Raw genomic sequence first — 22,151 nt, forward strand, 5'->3', positions numbered from 1 at the left:
AATTCATTTTGCCAGAGAAAGATTTGATTGATTTTTAAGAGAGAGAGAGATAAACTAATGGATTAATGAATGATGACAGACCCTGGAAAGAAGAGCGACTCACCGAGATCAGCCATTAACCAACATCTGGACCTGACGTGAAACGCTGATCACTAGCAAATTGTGTATAATGACACCTCACTGACGCGCTGCAGATCCTTATGCTAATATTAATAATGCTAGTGAGTGAGTGGATGGATGGGTGAATGGATGAATGAATGAATATACGAATGAATAAATGAACGAATGAATGAATGGATGGATGGATGGATGGATGAATGAATGAATGAATGAATGAATGAATGAATGAATGAATGAATGAGTCCTTTTACGTCTGAAGTATGAGCGCTCGTGCCCGCTCGGCAGACGCGCGCGTGCGCACTCCCGAGACACCAGGAAATATGGCGGCGCTCATGACTCTCAGTCAGGTAACAACTCTAAACTACACAAAATACTCTCAAATCTTTAATCCAATCATCATGAACGGACGGTGAAAGTCTTTATGTGGTGTTATGACATCTTTTGTTTATAAGCATAGTTAATATTAATCAGTAGAAACTTAATTAACGATCTTTCGTTGTCCACAAACTTAATATGGTTAGCTTGTGTTGTTAAGGTTGATCAAGGTGTAGTTTTATGGAACACAGACGCTACTCTTATAGTTGACTATTTAGTTAACATATCAGCATTATCAGGCACTTCGGTACAAATGCAGAAAAGAGCATGATTAACTAAGTCAAGCTATCCCAAGACAAGCTTTTAGCAAGTTAGCTCATGTCTGGTTATCTGCTCGTACCGCTTATGGAATCGGAAGATTTACAGTGTCATCATGTTAGTGCTGTTTGTAACTTTCCAATACTGTTATCGATTTGGTGTATGTTTGAAGTTCACAAGCTTGTGACTTATAGCTGACGTCTTATTTCTGTTGTGTCTGTAGTTATCGAGTGGAATACCAGCCTATGAGAACTATTACCGACAGGTAAGGTCCAAGTCTTAATATGATTACCACTTCATCTCTAAGTGTTCATCAGCAAATTGTTAATCATATCATAAATGGAACGAATAAACAAAGTTGTACTCTAAGTAAACTACTTTGTAATTTTCCATCGATTACTTGTAGCTCGATCCAGCTAACACTGGCAGAATATCAGCTGGTGATGCAGCTCAGTTCCTCAAGAAGTCTGGGCTGTCAGACAGTACATTGGGGAAGGTGAGGCACAAACATAAATATCACCTAAAATACGCTTGTTTATTTGATTGATTGCAAAACAATTTTTTATTGTTGGTTTGGGGGGTTTTTTTGTGTTTTTTTTTTGTTCTTGTAGATTTGGGATTTGGCAGATTCAGAAAGAAAAGGCTATCTAGATAAGAAGGTAATAACAATTTTCTGAGAGGAGTTGCCGTGCTTTGTGTTGCTGATTTGTGCATAAAACACTGGACTTGTTTATTCTTTCTTCCTCTTTTCTAGGGTTTTTTCATTGCATTAAGACTGGTTGCCTCAGCACAGGGTGGAAATGATATCAGCCTTAACAACCTCAGCCAAAATTTAGCTGCACCCAATTTTGTAAGCGATGGAATTACTCCTGACAGAAGCAAACTCATTTTGCCACAAAATGTATTTCCGTAGCCACAATAAGGGTAATTAACAGACTTCTTGTCTTACAGAGGGACACAAACAGCCCCTTAGTGAATGTTATGAAGACAGGAACTGACTCATATTGGTCAGTCAGGGTGAGTTAATGCCAGTTATCGGGAAAGTTCTTCAAGATCTAAGTCAGTCAAGTCTGTCACTTAATCTTGTTTTTTTTATTCCTCAGCCTGATGAAAAAGGGAAATTTGAAGGGATTTTTGAGAGTTTGTCCCCTGTAAATGGTCTACTTTCTGGTGATAGAGTCAGACCGATTTTGATCAACTCCAAGCTACCTCTGGATGTATTAGGAAAGGTGGTATCGCTTGTTAAAATGATGCAATGTAATACTGTTGCAGTATCCCAGATATTGTTTTGTGTACTATTCAGAGCAACTAAATTGTTTTAATTTTCTACTTGACATGTCTCTAGATTTGGGACCTATGCGATTTTGACAAAGATGGACATTTGGACAAAGATGAATTCACAGTGGTAAGTTGGTGCTTTTACCTCTGTCAATATTGGAAGTTACGATAAAAGAATAAGAATAATCTGTACAGTATATTGTTTGAAAATTACTGAAATCTGGATTTTGATTTTTCAGGCTATGCATCTTGTATATCGTGCCATGGATAAGGAGCCTGTTCCAACTACCTTACCCACTTCCCTCATTCCACCTTCTAAAAGGAAGAAATTTGCAGCCTCTCTGCCAGGTGCTGTGGCTGTGCTGCCAGCTCTGTCTGGATTCACAGCTGGTGCGACCCCCGTCAAGGATTCCCTAAGAAGCACTCCACCTCTGCACAGCCCCACTCTCATCAGCACCAGTACCGTCAACCTATCTCCAAAACATTCCTTTAAATCCAGCTCATCGGTACGTTGTCACGCTTGTGGTTTTCTTGAGGTGTTTGAATGACTACATCACTGAATAGGTCATTGGTCAAAACAACAACAGTATTTTTTAGGAATACAACCACAGCTACTATTCTCTTTAAAAAAAATAATAGCAGTAAAACAAACAACAACGGTACTAATAACTATTGTTAGTGGGGTTGTTTTTTTTTTTTCCCATTGTTATTTTCAACATAACATACAGTACATTTCTACAAATTAGATTTTTACATTGCAACTTCTTGTAAAACAAAATAATGTATTACCTTTCAATTACATTTTATGTGGACATTTTTTTTGAAGCGCCAGATCATATTTTACACATAATTATAATGAAAGCTGGTAAGTTGCCAACTGGTCCTACTTTCACTAAAAAGGCTGTAACTCTTTCTGTTTCAATACTGTATGCGTTTACAACAACTTTTTATGACCAAGTAAAAGGGCTTAAATTTGGGTACTTACTGATGCCAACTTACTGTCCCTAATGTAAACTTATTAATTTCAATACACTTACATTTCCTTGTTTTTCTTAAGTAAAATGTTGCACGGGCCGAAAAACACTGCCTATCGTGCACATAAAATTCCTGTTGCTACTGGGTGGAGTTGCTTGTCCACATTGTTTCCAGCATTGTACTAAGCGTGTGTCTCTTTGTCTTAGCGTAACTGCGGGGATTTTTTTACACATGACTTGGAGAAACAGGTTTCCTTGAAAGACAGTAGAAACAATACTCTGCCAACGTTCCTGCAGCGCTCATCTGCCACGGCTGCCATTACACTTGCTTTGATATTTTTTCTCCTAGTATCTTGGTTTTCATTTTTGTATTATTATATTCATTTTTTGCTGAACAAAGGGGAAAAAACGTGACATTCTTCATACCAGATTGCTGAGCTCAGTAACTTTACATTTACGGTACTCTTTTAGTGAATGTACCTTCAAGTTTTACTTTCAGTTTTGATTTTCTGTAACAGTTCAGTCATTTTCTGTAGTCACTTATTCTGCTTAGAGTCGCTGTTGAGGCTTGCGGCAGCTGATATAGACAACCAGTACATTCTCCTACAAGGCACGACTCTCAGCTGAATGTGGTAAAAATGAACAGTGTACCATATATTTAAGATATGTTCCCTCTTGGTCACAAAGTGCCTTTATATTTACTTTGAAACAATAGAAGTCAACACCACTTGCTGTTAAAAGACAGAACTGCTTTCCTGTTTTAGTAGCTGTTACCTCCTTCATTTAATAAGTCATAAATGTTCTCTTTAATTTTAGCCAGCAGTAAACTGGGTGGTAACAGAGGCCGACAGGGAGAAATATGATGACATCTTCAAGAACACAGACACTGATAACGATGGCTTTGTTGATGGAACCGAAGTCATTGAGATCTTCATGCATTCAAGTCTGTCTCAGACTATGCTGGCACAGATATGGTGAGACTGCACCTCACATAGCATTTATTTTCAGGTGTTCCTCACTACAGACAAATGCCCTGATACTTACGAAAAACACAAGCAACCAGGAAAATATATTCATAAATGTGACTTTCCGTAAGCAAAAGACAGACACTTGTAGAGATGACCAATAGAATGGACATCTGGATTCCGGTATACGGTTGAACATACTGTATCCCTCAAATCCACTCACAGTTCATTTTATTTTATTCATTTTATTCTACAGCTCCCTCTGGTGGAAAGCCACAATCATTACAAATTATCATAAGACGTTTAAGTCAGTGATTTAGTCATTGGTCAAACCAACCCAACGTCAACTCTTCAGTTTTGTTGTCTACATTATGTGATTTAATTTTTTAGAGCATCACTTTTTCACAAGTTGTACAGAGAAAACAACACAGTCGATTGTGAATTTTAAAATCTGAGCCACAAAGTAAGCAGAAATCACAAAACTCACTGCTAAAGGCTGAGAAAGCAAATAGACACAGAGGGAGGATTAAGACAGGGCAGCGCAATCCGAGTTTGTTGGCTTTTCTGATCCTGTGGTGATAAACGTCAGTGAAGTTGGCCAAGCCACTGGTGCAACTTCCTCCACTGTCCATCCACTTGACTTTGACTGCTGTAGCAGCTTTACAAGGGAGATGCTCTGCAGTCAGCTTACTAATCAGTTATAAGCATCAGTAAGACTGCTTGAATAATAATTATGAAATTGTGACCTGGATTCACATGTACATATAATCTAATTTCTTAAATGACGGTAATTCTTTTGCATTTTATTTCAAGAGCTGCGTGACACTGCTACTGTGGTATGAGGAATCCAGACACCCCCAAACGCAACCTCTGAAGTTCTTTTTTCTCTCAAGCAATGACATTGTGGTTTTATGCCATGTGATTCAGTTTAGTGGAAGCATTTCTAATCAGACAGCAAGCGAAAGGCCATTAAATATTTTAATTTGGGAAATGAAATACTGCCACATAAGAGTAATGTCAGGTCCAAGAAAAAATAGTTTTGTAATTTACATTTTTTTAGACTCGTTCAACTAGAAGCAGGAGACACACTGACTGTAATGAAATCTGATGAGTCCACATTATAGATAATGAAAAAAAAGGCATTAAAACTTGACTCTTAAAATTAAATGTGGCACTCCAGTATTGATTTTAAGTAGTTTTTTTTATATTTTAAAACAAAATTGAAAACACAAAGAGGTAAATTAAACAAAAATACAGTATATATGTGTTGACTGTGCTATTATTTTTAAATCCAAATTGTATCCTTACATTACTTGGCAATACATCGATGCCTTAATTGTCTTGTATTGATTTACATAATTTAGTAAATGGAACAAATGGTCATATTGAATGGTTAAAACAGCAAAAACTCAGGTCAGCTGATGAAGTTGTACGTGAGGTATGGCCTCGGATCACCAGCATTATGCGTACAACATAAAAAGGACCAGTGATGTAAGCTTGCAATATGATATGACTAATAATGACCACATATAGGATATTGTTGAGATTGTATGTTATATTTTACTTTTCAGAGTGAATAAAGAATGTCATGATTTGGATGAGTGCTCTGCTCCTCCCTGTAGGGGACTTGCTGATACAAAAAAGACGGGCAAGCTTAACCGGGAGCAGTTCTCTTTGGCCTTGCATCTGATCCAGCAGAAGACCACTAAAGGCATAGACCCCCCTTCAACCCTTACTCCTGACATGATTCCCCCATCAGAAAGGACTGCATCTACAGCAGCTGGTTTTGTGAGTCTTTCCTACTTCTGTTCTCTTATATACCATCCTCTTTTTTTAAAATCCTTTTTCATTTTTCTGCTGCCCTTTATTAAAGAGCTACTGAATGAAGGCCCTCTGTCAGCTGAGAGAAAACTTTAAGTTTAAGTTGATTACATTTAACGTATACATGTGTGTAATGTATGAGTGTGTCACAAGATGGCGCTATTGTTTGTCATAATTCCTTTCTCAGTCTGAAGCCTTATGGGAATAAAAAGAGCCATAGCCCTTTTGTGTCTGTTACATTTCACCAAAAAAAATGTAACATTTTAATTCTTGCTAACTTTTCATATATTTTGACCACCCTCTGAGTTAAACAATTTTCTTTTACAAAAACTGTAAATCTCGTCAGTACTTTGAGCAAAAACTGCCACCTGCTGGTATCATCAGTCTGCTGCAGCCGACAGTGAACATGAGGAAGGTAAATGGAGTATACGGTTAACACACCTTAATAAATGAAGGTGAGCCTTTTTACATCTAGGTTTTATCTCTTGCGTAAATTATGAGAAGACTGATGTCAAGAATAGTGGGAATCAGTTAAGCAAGAGATTTAAAAATGTAGTACAAATACATGCTCTTTTGTAATTCTTGCACAAGTACTATCTTTACTAACAAATAGCTCTATTGCACAGTTCCCTTTTTGAGGTTGAACATCCATCAAGGTTTAAAAATATGTCAAGGGGCTTAAAGCTTAAAGTACACAAGTCTGACCAGTTTTTGAGGCTTTGAGGAGGATATTTCTTCAGGGATACTGTAATTTTCTCCATTTGTTAAAAGATTCACCATACAGAATAGTGGCATATAAGGGATATTTCATGACATTATTAAATTCCTATGTATTGTTTCAATGATTTTCTCATCCATGTAGTGTCTGGAATTCTTACTCCTTTCTTAATCATGTGAGACAATGGTTTCCTTCCTGTGTCTTGTTTGTTTTATTTTTTTTTAGCTTCATCAGCCTGCAGCTTGTTTCTCCTTCTGCTTATCCTTGTACCTTTTCTGTTTTTGAGCAATTTCTGTCCTGATCACACTTTTTTGCCTTCATTTCATCTCTCCCTTATCTGATATTGTCACTATTTGTTGTCCTCCAAGCTTCTAGCTTTTGTCTCCACTCTCACTCCTCTATCTCTGTCTCTCGCCTCAGGACAGCACCAGCTCCATGGGGTCGGTTGAGCTGACGGGCAACAAAGACCTCAATGACTTAAGCCAGGAAATAGCTCAGCTGCAGAGGTGAGCTCCTGAACTTTGGGTAACAGGAGGAGAGCTTTGTTGCACTTCCTCTGTGGGGAGAAAAAGAAGTGGTTCCCCTGAAGGGTTCTGGATCATAGCTTAGTTATATCTCTAAAAAATATTCATGTTGATTTAATAAGATTCTCTGCTGTTCTAAGACAGACTTAGCGAATCAAGTGTCATCACCAGCGGGTGATTTTAGTGCCTGAACTTTTACTACCTTTGAGGTGAAATCATTGAGACTGGAAGGTAAAATGCAGATAATATTTAAACTATATATGTATGGATGTATAAAATGGGTAGCGCTGCTGCTTCATAGCAAGAAGGTTCTTGGTTCTCTACGGAGTTTTGTATGTTCCTCCTGTGTATGTGGGTTCTCTCCAAGTTCTCTGGCTTCCTCGCGCCCCCAAAAACATGGAGCGTAAGTGAACTGGTCACTTACGCTCCATGTAAATGACCAGTTCACTGTGTGAGTGGTTGTTTTTCCTTCACGTGGTTCCACGATACTCTGGCGACATGCCCCGACCGTTTTCCGCCTCTCGCCCATAGTCAGCTGGGATAGGCTCCAGCACAGGCGTGACCCACAAAGCGGAAAAGCGACTGTAGACGAGACAATTACGGTCGTCTCGTCTACAAGGAAAGGGATGGATGGATGGACAAACATAACACACCTTGCAGACCTGAAAATCAGTACAGTATTTCAAATTGTCGCTGTATAATGATACTGAAACACTGAATTTTGTAATCATAGACTAAAGGTTATTAATGTAATGTCACTTATAGTTTGGAATCTTTCATGTAACTTCAAGCATGTTTGCAAAGATCCTTTGTTGGTCCCTCTTCTTCTATCCAGGCATTGCTTTTTACCAACATGGGTTTTGGTTGAAAGTAGGAACACTAATAAACTCTTTTATTCACTTATCTTGTTCACCTTTAGAGACAAATTCATTCTGGAACAAGAGATCAGAGAAAAGGAAGACACCATCAGACATCAGAATAGTGAAGTTCAGGTAAGAATCTGTTCAAGGTTACTGTATGACATGAACGTTTATACATGACTGGCTCACAACACTCACAACTTACTGCTTCAAATTAAGGAGTCAAAGTGTCTTGGGGTCAAGAATGACTTTACACAGACCTTTCCAGTGTGATTGATGCTCTGCTGGGTATTTGAATGTGTTTTGCACCCTGGGTATTGCCTAGTGTTAAACATAACCATAGGTGCTGTTGTTCTCTGACAGCGTTGACGCTTGGGCCTCCCATATAGCCACTAATGTGTTTCAAGTATTGCTTGTATTTGAGCCAATGATGCTGAGAAGAAAGGATGCTTGCTTTGCCACCTTAACATGCAAGCACATAATTTTTATTTTGTGCTACATCGCTTTGAATTGTTACTTGCTTGTAAATTGATGTATGTAGGGATGAAATTAGCTAAATGTAAAGCCTTAGCTTATTTGAAAGTAAGGAATTTTGTACATGTTCTCCCCTAAATAAACATAATAAACTAAATGTACATCTAAGTTGACCATATGGATCCATTTTGATCCAATATTATAAATTTTGAGACCCACAGAAGATTTTTTGCTAAATCAGAGAACATTAATGTGTACTATGTCAGTCACACAGTGTGAAAACCAAACTGATTAGAGAGGTAGTTGTTGAATAAAAATACAGTATTTTCCTCACTATAAGGCACGTCTAAAAGCCTTTAATTTCTCAAAAACCGACAGTGTGCCTTATAATCCAGTGTGCCTTATAATCCAGTGTGCCTTATAGTGCGGAAAATACTGTAGGAATACTCGGTGTACCGTGCATCCACCATATTGTGTGTGTATATGTGTGTTTCTCTGAACCTCAGGATATGCAGAGTGGATTAGACAAGGAGAGCAGCAGCCTGCAGGGCCTGGAAACACAAAAGCAAATTGCCCAGGACCGCCTGGAGGAGATGGATCAGCAGCGTTCCAAGCTGGAAGGAATGCTCAATGACATCAAACAGAAGTGTCAGGAAGAATCCCAGAAGGTCAGAGACTTGACTTATTAAAACAACAAGGTACTATAGGTATGCAAAAGTAAAACTGTCAATGTAATGCACAGAAACAGCATTTGACATTATGTCAAACAGTCCTCTGTACTGTGCTGCAGAGATATGTAACAGAGGTAGCGTGCTTGTCAAACCTTTTTTGCATGAGCACATGCAGAAGAAGCAGCTTAGGTTGACAAAGAAAGCTGATAATCATATTGTGATGTCCATTATCTCTGACTGGTGTTTGAAATAGTGTCAGGACAGCTCACAAAGAAAAGTAACTCGGCTTCATTCTAACTGAGAAGTGTGAACAATCCAGAAGGGGGAGGTGGGAGATTTTACTCAGGTAGTGTGAAGGTAATGAACAGTCAGCAATCAGCACAGATACAGAACTAGAGCTAGCATCTCATCATATCTGCTCCAACAAGTAATAGACTAATTTTATGTATATTGGTATCCATACATTGAACAAGCCGGGGATGTAGTTCAGTGGGAGAGCTGTGGTATGCTGCCCCGGGTCCCCAATCCCCAGCATCTGCAGCCCTATGGTGGCACAAGCCAGTGTCAACAGTAGGCCGGTCCCAAGCCCAATAAATAAATAAATTGCCAAACAGTTTGCTCATCTAAAAAATATTAAACAAGGAAGACTCACTGTGACGACCTTTACTGTGAGAAGACAAAAGGAAGTTTTTGGTATCCATGCATGGATGACATTAGTCCGATGAAACAGATCCAAAGACAAATTTATAAAACAAGTTATTATGGAATTAAATATAAGTTTTAAATGTTTTAATTTCTATTAGTTTTTTTTTTTTAAATGTTGTTTATTGTGAGTGGACTGTTTATTATGGAAAACCACACTAGATATACCAGTAAGTTTATTATGCTTTATGTGTTATCTTCCATATTAATTACATTTGTATGTACTATACATATGTAACTTTTTTACTATATACATAATTTTTTTTACATATTACACCTTTATAAATGCACATTTTATGTTGCATATTGTGATTCAGATGAAATGGTAAAACACTTTTGTGCATGTACAATCAGCAGATGAGGCATTTGATGGTTTGTTTTTTTTTTGTTTTTTAAATAATGTTGCTGCCCATGTTTGGCTTTCAGTTTTTCCCAACAAATTTCTAATGTAGGTATAATTAGGATATTTTTCTTCCTGCAGTGCCAAACATTTAAACATTTTGTGCCTTTATGTGTTTTTAAAAAAAATCTAGTCTTATATAGAGTCAAAAACTATAGGTTGCACGATCAATGAATGAATTTTGTGTCCTGCTTTCTCCCTTTAGATCTCATCCATGCAGAGTCAGATCCACTCCCAGGAGATGGACCTCCGGAGCGAGGAGGATGAGCTCAACCGCACCAAAGCAGATCTGAGTCGGCTGCACGAGGAGGAGACGCAGCTGGAGCAGAGCCTGCTGTCCGGTCGGGTTCAACTGGACAGCATCGTCCAATCACTCAAAAACACTCACGATGAGATCAAACAGGTCAGTGGGGATAACGGCTGTACTTGTAACTGACAAATTATATTTAGATGTGTGTTGGATGTCAGCTAATGAAGTCTGTGATAATTACATTATTGTACTGCATGTTCAAATTAGGATTAAAACATCATCATAATCCAGGTGCCAGATTCTATGATTTGGACAAGTTTGACACTTATCAGAGAGAATGGTAATCCAGTCAATATATTTAATTGAATAAATATTATCTTTTCTCTGCATTTAGGCTCGCAGTAAGTTGTCACTGATCCAGGACAGCCAAACGGAAGTGACCAAGACCATTGATGAGTACAACAGAGCTTTGAGCGACATCAATGCAGGAAACTTAGGCAATCTGCCCGACTTAAGCGAAGGGTTTGCTGAGAGAGAGAACGGAGGTTTTAGAAGTGCAGTAAGAACATTATGACTACATATTTTACAATTACAGATGCTTTGTTTGCTTTTAAGTTTTTTTATTTACCCGGTTTTGCTCGTGTCAGAGAAGTTCTACAGTTTCTAATTGGTTTGGAGGAGAAAGAAATGATGGCATATGGTACCGTGTTATTATTTTGTCTGTCTTTGAAAAAAATGCTTCTTTTTTTATGGTACAGTGGTAAATCACCCCCTGTAAACTGTCTTTTTTTCTGGATTCATTCATCAGGGGGATTCTTTCAAGTCTAAGTTAGCCATGTTCAATAATAGCAGTCCTAAGGAGCCGACAGCAGATCCTTTCAAAACAGAAGACCCCTTCAAGGCTGACCCTTTTAATGGTCTGAAACTCTTTCTTATTATTCTTATTAGCTCCTTTGTCTCTGGAGAGATCAGTGTTAATCTGAAGATTCAAAATTGCTGCTTTAATGAAATTGAAATGTTTATTTTACTTGCCAGTCTTTTTAAGAAAAAAAATCCCCCACAGTAAACAAATTCACTCTTCTAACTGTAATCTAGATCCCTTTGGAGGAGATCCTTTCAAAGAAAGCGACCCTTTCAAAGGCACATCGACTGATTTTTTCACGAGAAAAGATAAGCCAGACGTGTTTGGATCTTCAGATCTTTTTGGTAGAAAACCCTCCCTGCCAGCCAAGGTATTGACTGCCTCTTTTCTGTGTTTGTTTGAATCCCATTTCTTTTGTAGGCAATGAAATGGATTCTAAATTTCAGTGCTGATAGAGATACTCGGTGTGATTGTGACTGTCATTATTGTGGCAGAAAATTGAGATATGTAGGAGTAGAGCTGTTGTTTTTTGCACTTTAAACCAGATGTTAAGATGCTTTTGCTTCTTTCCTTCTCTCAGCCACGTGCCTTCAGCAGTAGTGATCCATTCAGATCACAGAGTCCAAAATCAAAGGACTTGGGTAAGTCTCTGGCTGACATGGGAGTTTTTATATATTGAGAGCAGTGTTCATCTTTCTGTATATATTGTCATATGTTGTTGGACACTATATTTTGTTTCTCATTTGAGCTTCTTTAAATTTTACATAACAGTAGAAAATAACAGAATGACTCAACTTCTTCTTTTTTACAATCTGTTTGAAGATTTAGATTCCATATTCATTTCATTTCCTATTGCAGTGACTGTAGTAAGGAAGGTAAGAGGTGACGTATTGGAGTGGAACGCTGTATGTGTTGACTCCATGTGACTTTATCCAATGAGCGCTGGTGGATAGTTGTTCCTGTAGTAAATACATGTAAATTTTCCATACAGGTCTCCCAGAAAGTGGCTCTTATTGACTGAACGTAGAAGAAGTTTCTAGTTGTGGAAGGCGTCACAAAGAGTCATTCTTTGCCATTCTGGGTGGCGTTGGATTTAGATTTTATTTTGGAGGGGGTATCGGGGCCAAACAATTTTCACTCACTGTGGCTTCAATTTTTCCTGTGGTGCTGAGCTAATTTTAGCCGAGTACCTACGCATTTAACTACCGGCCAACTAAAAATACTCCCCCCTACCCTGGAAAAACAGGAGGCAAGAAGGAGCCAAACATAACAGAAACTGCCATTGCTGGTCCTGCTGTACTAGAATACACTGCCACTCCTTTTAACCAGTTCTCTGCTACCCCTGTCCTGTTTTCATATCTGCTCCCGTTGAACGTTTCTGCCGTATTCGCTACGGAAGTTGTTTCAAGTTAGTGGCTACCTCTGGTTGATGTTCTGTCATGCAGCAGGGAGAGGTACACAGAAGCAACTGTAGACCTGAGCTGAGTTACTGTGCATGAAAGAAAACATGGGGTAATTCACATGAATGGGGTCTCTTGTGGTTGCGCTCATACAACAAACATATTATATTACAAGGTTTTGTTTTTTCACTCTAACCATCCACGGTTTTTCTCATTAAGCAGCATAGCGCTGAGCTTAAAAACAACCCAGACACATTCCTGGTTAACGGTACCCAAACTGATGCCTTTATTTAGTTGATCAGATCACATGACTTTCAACAAAACCTCTTCTTTACAATTTTTAGGAAAATATCTTGGAAAATTAAACAGTTATGCCACATTTGCTCCTCTGAAAATAGCACACAGGGCCTCTGAGAATAAGTAAAGTGCTGAGGTGATTCTGAATGTAAGGTTTTATTTTAAATTTCATTACTTTCTGGCTCTTTCCATTAACAAGTTGAAATGTTCCAATTGCATGTCAATGTGCTTTCGTCACAGATGTTTTTGGGACAGTGGACCCCTTTGGAAGCAGCTCCTTTGGAAGTAAAATGGGTGGATTCGCTGACTTCAGTCAGATGTCAAAGGTACACGCTGGAGACTGTTGGAGTTATGAATCAGTTGTCCCACAAAGCATCGTTTTCCACTTGAGCTGTAGAAAAACCATGTTGTTATTTTCACTCTCCAATATGAGTAATTTCTTATTTCTATGCCAATTTGTGATTCATAAGAAAAGAATTGCAGGTTTTAGGCCAGAGTTTTTCCACTTTAAGGTGGCATCCTGTTGGAGTCCTGATTTTTCATGAGAGCTGAACATTTACTTATGTATTTATTTAATTTATTGATTAATTTGGTCTTTTATATTGTGTGTTAACTAAAGTCCAACAGCCCTGTGCTCCCATCTAAGAAAAATGTGCCCAACCGGCCAGCGCCTCCCTACGGTAAGCACTGATTTTATGTGTGAGCATGTGTGTTTGTGTGTGCTTGAACACGACTGCAGCTTTACATATCATTGATAAATCAGTGGTTGACATGACTGACTTTTAACGTCGTGGTTAATAAGCAGAAATCAAGACTGTTCATGGTGCCAATGTAACCAGCACTACTCAGTCATCTGCATTAGTTTCTCTTTGTTAAATTTAATGTCAGGTATGCTCTATAGTCATTGCTGCTGACGTGTCCCGCTAAGAAACTATTTCTTAATGGTATGAGGAAAAGAAATACTTCCCTGTTGAGCTTTGAACATGCAAAGGATACAGTTTCTCCTTTTGACATGCTAAAAAGAATAATCCCAAGTTGAGCTACTTTTAAATGCATGTTAGATGAATTCAGACTGGTGTACATATTGTATGTTTACGTTCAAACAGTGACCATCTACCCACAGGCCATGCCCGATGTGTGCCCTTCCTCTGTAACCACGCGCATATTCTTTTAGCTAAAGCCACAGCGTGAGAAAGTTGGAGTTTCCCTTTGCTTCGCATCGCATCACAGATAGAGTTAGAGATGAAGAGCGAGGCGAAGCTAGTCAACTAGCTCCACAGATGTCCCTCATGCATGATAGGGAAATGAGAGGCCCACACTTATAGTTATGGGCTACTTGAACTACGCATAACAGGAACAGCTGTACTGAACAGGTCTGGTCCTGCTAGGTGCTATTAAGATTTTTGTTTGGCCTACAGTTGTGTTGCAGCCTTTTATGTATTTATTAATAAGCATAACATACATAATGTTGCTTTAATTCAGAAGTATTTAGACACACTGCACAAGTTCATTGTTATATACTAGATCCTTTATTTTCTGGAATCTTTTTAAATTTGATATGCAACCAGTGTGGTATTGGTGCAGTTTGTGAGAATAATCATGGCTACATTACAAAGCCATCAGTTAGAATTGGGTTCAGAGCTCATTCGAGACAAGGGTTTGCTTGTAAAGCTTCAATGCATCAGTGAGTGTCACTCAAAAATGTGGTTAACACCTTATTTGAAGTGATATCGCTTTCGCTCGAGTGAGTATTTTGCAAGCTTTTTTTCTTTTTTTTGCAACTTCAAATGTGAGCTTCCTGTGTTAATATGTCACATTAATGTCGGCATTTTTACCCATGGGGCAACCAGTTCTTACCCTCTAAATTAGGAAATTAAGTTTGTTGTCTTCTATAGATTATAGTATTTATTTAAATGTCTTCATCTCCAGTAGGTATGCTCAATTTGACTGCATCACAGCCAATCCAGAGCAGTAAAGACTGTTTTGTTGCGACACACTCAAGTAAAACATCCAAAGACCGCCCTGTGGGTTTTGCAGATTTCGCCTCTGTAAGTTTAGGCTACTTACGGTTTTTTTTGTTGTTGTTGTTGTTGAGTCAAGAACTGTATTTTGGTTTGCATGAGCTGCTGATCTCATCGTCTCACTCTTCAGATTGTAGAACTGAAGGCGAAGAGGTGTCAGCTAGGGCTGTGGCAGTATGGGTAAAAATAGCGTATGTACAGATTAACCTGAAACATTTAAAATATACCCAAGGAGAAGATGATGACACCTCCACAGCGGGAAATCTACCAAGATACCACAGCTGAAATAAGAGTCAAGCAGCCCAGCAATGAGTTAACATGCTTATAACTAAGTTTTAAGAGGGGTTGTTCGGAGGAAGTAAACTGCTAGCACTAAAACTAAGGTGCTGATCAGGCTCTGCAGAGGATTGGGCCGAAGATCAGCATGTCGCTTTTTCAAATGTTTCAACTGTCGGCCAAAGATTTTTACGTCTTCCTCCAGACGCAAAACCTGACGGGACATCCCTTATTAGCTGACCTGACCTGACAGGCTTAAGTGACATCACACATTATGTAAATTATGCAATTTGATGGGAACAAAAAGAAGCGCATACACAATTAAAGCGGTTCCGATGATGATCAACCCAGTGGTAGGAATCGCACCACAGTATTGTGGTAATGTGGTTATGTCACAGCCCTGTTGTCAGCTCTCTGTCACTGGGCAGCATCCTGTTCACTTTTCCTCACAGCGACTTTGCCGAATGATCCCCGAGCTGCCGTGCCTGCTGGCTGTTCACTAACAACTGACAGAACATGTTAGCTTGTTAATGTGTTGGTATGGAAAGACATGGAAATATTTTCACACCTAACTTGTATAGTCCCTCTGTTGATCTCTGTCATGTTGTTTGTTGTGCCCATTTGCCTGATATGAGAATGGCTTTCAGGATTTATAGATTTAGTCCACAGGCTGAACAGGACTCAAACTGTTCAGTACCAACTCAGTGCTTTCTGTTAGTCTGATCCAGAGCAACAGAGTAAATCTGCCTCCTTGTCCTCCGTCTCCTGCTTCGGCTGAACATGCTCCCCAGTGAGAAATTATGCATGGCAGCTTTTTGTGTCTTGTTTTATTCCTTTTACTTGCAGGAGTAAAAGGCATTTATTGTGGGTGGTTTTTTTTTATGTTGAGCTCTGTATTATAATTTTGTTTTTCTGTCAGGATCTGACTTTGTCAAGGTAAGACAGAATGTGTGTGCAGTGGACAATCCTTTTGCATGTAAAAATCCTGCCTGCACTGCGTGATCTGAGTACAGTAATTCATAAGCGCCACGATGTAAAATGAATGTCTCTAGTCACAATAATCCAAGCACTACATGTTTATGTAAAATGTGACTAGTAATTTAATGCACTAGTGTAACACTGTGTAGAAAGTTTTTTTTAAAGCTTTTAGTTTCCCCTTTTTTGGCTTTTCTCTGGCTTCTTAGTGAAACTGAAATCAATATGCATTCGCCTTTCTCAATTTGCTGATGTTTGTCAAGTGATTTCAATCATTTTTGACTCTGCTGAATTATAAAAATTTGATTTTAGATTCGCACCCTCACAGTGTTACATCTTGCCTTTCCCCCATGTGCTCTCCCTGTTTATGTTGACATGTCAGACAGCATCTTTGCATTTTCTTCCACATCTGATTCTGGTTTCTGTGCTCCAGTTTGGAAGTGAGACCCAGCAGCTGGAGTGGGCCAAACAGGAGAGTGAGCGTGAAGAGCAAGAGAGGCTGAAGAGGCTCCAAATGCAGGAACTTCAGGATCTGGAACTGGCTATGGCTCTGAGCAGAGCCGACATGTCGGGCTCATGATCATGCATTCCCCCCGCTTCACTACTCCTTTTTTCTCCATGCAACCTTGTCTGTGGGCTCATGACGACAACAACACCAACACTGGCTCGACACAACTTAGCAGCCCCTGTTACCAATCTGTGTAGGAGACCAGTGATTCTCTAGCCATGGCTGGACTCATGTCAAATGACTCCATAATTAGAAACCAGTTCATTGCTCCCAAACAACATGGCAACTATAATCAGGGACAATATGGAGCCACTTGATTTAAGCCTGGCTTCATCTTGAAAGAGCATAGCCATTTAACGCAGTCCTAACCAACAGGATACCCAGCTACAGCCTATATCTAGCTCCACGTCTTGTTTTGGCTAATCACCCAGATTTATTCAGGAGTCTTTCTTTTGCAAGAAAAATAACCTTTTAAGATTATTTTACTGTTTATTTATGTACAAAAGCAATGATACTGTGTGGAATGAAGTACTTGTAAAATGCACTGTTCCGATTTTGTATGACCTTTAATTTCTCAGAAGGCTTCTGCTGCGTCAGACCACCTACACTAACCGCACTGTTAACCTATGATAGACTTTGTCCTATAAGAAACTCCATCATGTACTGTAAATGTTGTTCCATGTCCATCTTAAATTACAGAGGGCCACACGTCAGATCATCGGGGGTGTCATTTAAATTTTTATCAAACGTGTTGCAATTTTTCTGACATTTATGCCAGTATATTTATATCTTGAAGCACATGGTTTGAAGGCATTTAGAAATATAGTCAAGCCTTCAACAGGGGTGTGAAAATTTGAAGTTTTGCGTATCCTTCATAAATGCTTAAGGCCATACATAACTTTGGTCGAATGGGATTCAGTTCCAAATTGTTGTTTTGCATTTATAATAATTATATATTGGTGAGAATCAAAGAGGTCTTCCTTCCTAATAAACAGATCAGTCTCCCTGGAGTAGTGTGACACCATCCTTTTGAGCGTTCAACAACTTGTGTTTGTCAAGTTCTTTATTGTATGTACGACCCAAACGTCTCTATTGTTTGTACGACCCAAACATCTTTACACTAATTCTATAAAATAGAATTGGTGTAAACATAGTGTTTATACTGTAAAGCTCTCCTTTTGTTGTTCTCACTACCACTGATGCTCCTTTCACATCTGGTCTGAAAGTTTCACTTTTTAATCAACTTTTGGACCTTTTTTCTCTTGACCAGTGAATGTCTTCAGGTCCATTTGTAGAATATCTGATGAAATACTTGACATTATTCCATCATTATAATTGTCTAAGACTAATCAAGATTATTTGGAACATTATGTATGCACTGTATATCCCAGATCTTTCAGGATAAGTACGTACTGACAGCAATTTATGTGTAAGCGCATCAACATCGTGTCATATTACACAACATCTGTGTAGATAGAAGAAAGTTTGAATAAAACTGATTTTAACATGGTTTTGGTCATTAAAATAAGATAGTGTGACAACCAGGAAGAAATGACTGTTACTCTTCATCAGGCAGTGAATAGTTTGACTAACAATGAAATAAATGTAGAATGTACATATATATGGACTCAAGCAACCGCATTGCTAAGCATTGCAAAACATGTGTTTCAAAGGAGGGGCAATGGATAGCTTTATTCTTATGTCTTAATCTGATACTTGATAAATGTGTAGACCTGTCAATGCAAAATCAGTTTAAGATGAATTGCCTGTATGTTTTGCTCAGTTTTGCACTGATAGTGAAACACGAAATGTGACATGAGAGAGGTACATTTGCATCTACAACTGCAGATATTTTTAACTTTCGGTACTTCCTCTTTCTCCAAGATGATATATTCCATCCAGTGTTCAGCAATGGGTCTTACTTAACATTTGACATGTATGTTTTATAGTCTCTGATGAATCTGAGATGGAAGAAAAGTTGAACTGTGACACCAGGTGTTTTTATGTTATAATGCAACAGAGAAAGATGCTTGTGTGAATCACTTAGCTGAGGAAAGACATTCAAAATTTTACTTTTTGAAATGCTATCTAGCTTTGATGCATCAACAGTATTTTTTGAGAAGGTAGAAGCAAACTGTCGCTGACACCATGCAGACACGATATGCACAAACTTGGATGCTTAGAAACTACAGTGCAGACTGACTGTGTAATTGTAGTATTAAGGCTCTTTGATGTACTACTATAATTTCTACCCATCAGAAAGGGAGTCTAAGGGCTCGCTGATGAGGGTTTGCTGTGTCCCTCTGTCCAGACGGCTCCCATCTCACACTGTAATTATGGGAATGGTGTATTTGTATTTATAGGCTGAGCCTCCAACCGACTGCCCTTCTCTGTCTTGCAGCTGCAAAACATTGCTATGGAAATCAAATCCTCATGTTTGAAATTAAGGTGAGTATACAATGGCAACATGTAAAACCCATTTAGTATAACCGGATTGATTGGTTATCAGCAGGGGTACTGCACCCACTGGGTTTTATTGGGAGCATATAGTGTTCATACATGTTGAGAAGGTTAGTATGGTTCATTAAACTAAATGTGTGAATACTTTGCAGCTGGAATGGCAATGGAGGCATGAAAAGTAAAGATTCCATCAGTCAATGATCCAAATTCAATGTATTTAATATGTACAATAAATACATTTACAGTATGAAATCCATATACACATTTATATAAATTTAAGTGAAAAATAATGCACAGGACATCAAGCCCTGAGAGAGAACAGAGGGGCTGGATCCAAGAGTTTCACAAGAGGAGACATCAACTCCAAATCGGAGAAAGGAATTAAAATATGGTTCAGGCCATTCAGACTTGGAGGCAGTTTAAATAAAACATTGTCTTTGCACGTTAGCCAACTAGATGTGCAGCTCACTCCTGTCAACCAGAACGTGTACTACTTTGTGGCTTTGTCGTTCTGTCATGAAGAGTTTTACAGTAGCAACAATCATAGGAAGGCACGTTTGTGTCAAACACAGGATTCCAGTTTTGTCAAACAAGAGTAGTATATACAGGGCCAGCCCCTCCTTATTCTGCCTGGTCTAAAGCAAACAAAGCTTTTCTAAAGCTTTCAAAGAACCAAAGTAGTACCAGCTACGTTATAAGGCAATAACACTAATATTTTTAATTCAATATTATATAAAAAACAACTTTGGTCATGTAGGAACAATTTTAAATAAAAATACATCAGTTGAATCACAATAAAAACAGCCCCTCACGCATCACCTCCACATAAAACCCAAGTTCTTAGGTGGTCTCTTCACATGTGTCTCTTCATGTGAAGTGCCAGGTGATCAGACCTGGAGAAGGCACGTTCACACAGATGGCACTGGAAGGGTCTGTGTCCAGTGTGTTTGCGGAAATGACGTGTGAGTTCATCAGAGCGGGCGAATTTCCATCCACAGCCCTCCCAGCTGCAGTGGTAGGGTTTCTCACCTGCAGAGACAGGGACATTTGATTTATTAATAACTCGGTACTGAATGAAGAATTACGCACGCAATCTGCGCAGCAAGACCGTGCGTAATTACGCAGAGAAGAGTTCTAGTTGGTGAAGGATTGAGTCTATAAAGCTTACCAGTGTGAGTTCGTAGATGTGCCTTCAGGTGGGAACTTTTGGTGTAGGTTTTTCCGCAGCCCGCGAAGTTACAGGTGTGCGTGGCTGTGCGCTTCCGTGGCCATGTACGTCGTCCTCTCTTGGGCTTGGATTCCATCAGCTCCAGGGGTGATGACGGCGGTGTGAGCATCACTCTCTGTGTGCCTGGCTGCAGGCTGAGACCTTCCTCGTATATGCCAAAGCTAGTGTGCGGAGCGTGGTAGGACATTTGCATCTGGGGAGCCTGAGGATGGTGCGGGAAAGCCGCCGGTGTGTGATACTTCTGTGAGAAGTTCATAGGTTGGCACAGCTGCGCCTGGCAGTCAGAAGCTCCCTGGTCATCGGGGCTGAGAGGTGGAGTCATGTTACTGGCTGCGCGCGGAGAGATGGCTACTCGGGGCTGCTCGAAGGACATCATACATGAGATGTTTCCTTCTTGCTTGATTTTTCCACAGCTTTGGGGCACCATGCCCAAAACGGGGCCGTAACCGTCCATGGTTGGCTCCACTTTGATGTTCTGGCGGGGAAAATGCATCGTGTTGACATAAAATCTCCCCTGGACGCCTGGGTTGCGCGTAATGCCATAGTTGTTGGTTCCTTCGGCGCGGAGCAGCTCTGTCATGAGGCTGGCGGTGTACGGAGGTGGCGGGGAGCGGTGGTCTTCTACTGTGTAGGGTGGCACGGAGTTTCCCGTTGTGTACATGTTGTGGTCAACTGTGCCCACAAATTCCGCAGCGCTGTCTGCGCCAGTTGTGTTGGCGAGAATAAAATCCAGATCCAAATAATCACTCAGATCCTCGTCGTCTTTCTTGCACTGATTGTCCTCGTTGTGTACCATTTCAAGCATGGAGCAGCTGGTTGAGACTAGTTTGTCCATATCTCCTTTCCACCTCTGGAAAAAATAAATGAAAATAATAAGAACAAATAAGTTTGAAGTTGTATAATAAGTTTCAATTAAAATGTTGATAGAATCTAGAGCGGATCCGACTGTTTTAAGTAGTCATGTAATAATGACTGAATATTTTACATGAAATATGCTATTTTACTGACTTATTCAACAAAAAAATATATGCGTTAAAAAACAACAACTTCACATTATATTAATAACGTACTCATAATCACCAGGATGAAGCGCAGAGACTCAAATCTAATCGAATTCACTCATATCAGCAGATTTAAAAAAAGAAATAAGAATTGTTTTAAGCTTACGTTTTCCCAAGTTTTCTCTCTTTGGTTTGAGAATGTCGAAAATGACGGCAGCATCACTCCTGATAAGGCCATCGTTTGGTGAAATAGTAACTATCTCTTGTCAAAATCGTGTGTGCTGAGCGGCTGCCGCACCAGTCTGTGCGCCTATTTCGCAGTCGCTTCTCCACAGTTTGCTCCAAAGACAAGTTAAAAGTAGTAGGAGGTCCTCCGAACCTTATAACTCTATAACTCGAGTGTGCCTGGCCAATTGTAAGAGCTCAGGAAACAACGTAAAGTTTGGTAATTTTAGCTCTTTATAAAGAGATTCCTGCAGGCAGCGGGGTTCAGTCCGCTCTCTTAACAGACCAGGCAGCGGAGGAGCCTATAAGACGCTCCTCACAACAAACCTCCCCCCACTTCACTGACGCAAACACTGAAACAGGCCAACCCACCTGAGAATTGGAAAAAAGAAAAAAAAAAAAAAAAGTTGTCAAATTACAAACACAAGTCAATATAACAACCATAGATAATTACGTAATATGCAGAAATGAACAAGTCTAATGACAGACAGGGTTGGAAACCGAGCCG

General features: G+C 39.4%; 2 protein-coding genes across 6 annotated transcripts; one reads left to right on the plus strand and one right to left on the minus strand.

Annotated features, from left to right (window-relative positions):
- Positions 1-417: 417 nt before the first annotated feature.
- On the plus strand, positions 418-18,403 carry LOC137612800 (epidermal growth factor receptor substrate 15-like 1). 5 transcript variants are annotated; one of them, XM_068341512.1, is made up of 24 exons: positions 418-467; positions 977-1,018; positions 1,160-1,249; positions 1,365-1,412; positions 1,508-1,603; positions 1,705-1,770; positions 1,857-1,982; positions 2,099-2,158; positions 2,271-2,537; positions 3,822-3,979; positions 5,593-5,758; positions 6,930-7,015; positions 7,953-8,025; positions 8,874-9,035; positions 10,346-10,543; positions 10,785-10,949; positions 11,199-11,307; positions 11,486-11,622; positions 11,833-11,893; positions 13,190-13,275; positions 13,569-13,629; positions 14,879-14,997; positions 16,166-16,182; positions 16,655-18,403. In XM_068341512.1, the coding sequence occupies exons 1-24, from the start codon at positions 441-443 to the stop codon at positions 16,722-16,724; spliced, it is 2,490 nt and encodes an 829-aa protein (XP_068197613.1). In that variant the 5' UTR covers positions 418-440; the 3' UTR covers positions 16,725-18,403. The 5 variants fall into 5 exon arrangements, with proteins under 5 accessions (XP_068197613.1, XP_068197611.1, XP_068197612.1 ...); XM_068341510.1 differs by lacking the exon at positions 16,166-16,182 and having other exon boundaries at positions 16,655-18,400; XM_068341511.1 differs by lacking the exon at positions 16,166-16,182 and having other exon boundaries at positions 14,882-14,997; positions 16,655-18,400.
- Positions 18,404-19,390: 987 nt separating this feature from the next.
- klf2b (Kruppel like factor 2b) lies at positions 19,391-21,932 on the minus strand. The gene is made up of 3 exons (XM_068341517.1): positions 21,585-21,932; positions 20,358-21,267; positions 19,391-20,218 (listed from the first exon to the last, which is right to left on the minus strand). The coding sequence occupies exons 1-3, from the start codon at positions 21,654-21,656 to the stop codon at positions 20,043-20,045; spliced, it is 1,158 nt and encodes a 385-aa protein (XP_068197618.1). The 5' UTR covers positions 21,657-21,932; the 3' UTR covers positions 19,391-20,042.
- Positions 21,933-22,151: the final 219 nt, after the last annotated feature.

This window comes from Antennarius striatus, chromosome 18 (assembly GCF_040054535.1).
Source record: "Antennarius striatus isolate MH-2024 chromosome 18, ASM4005453v1, whole genome shotgun sequence".
NCBI lineage: Eukaryota > Metazoa > Chordata > Actinopteri > Lophiiformes > Antennariidae > Antennarius > Antennarius striatus.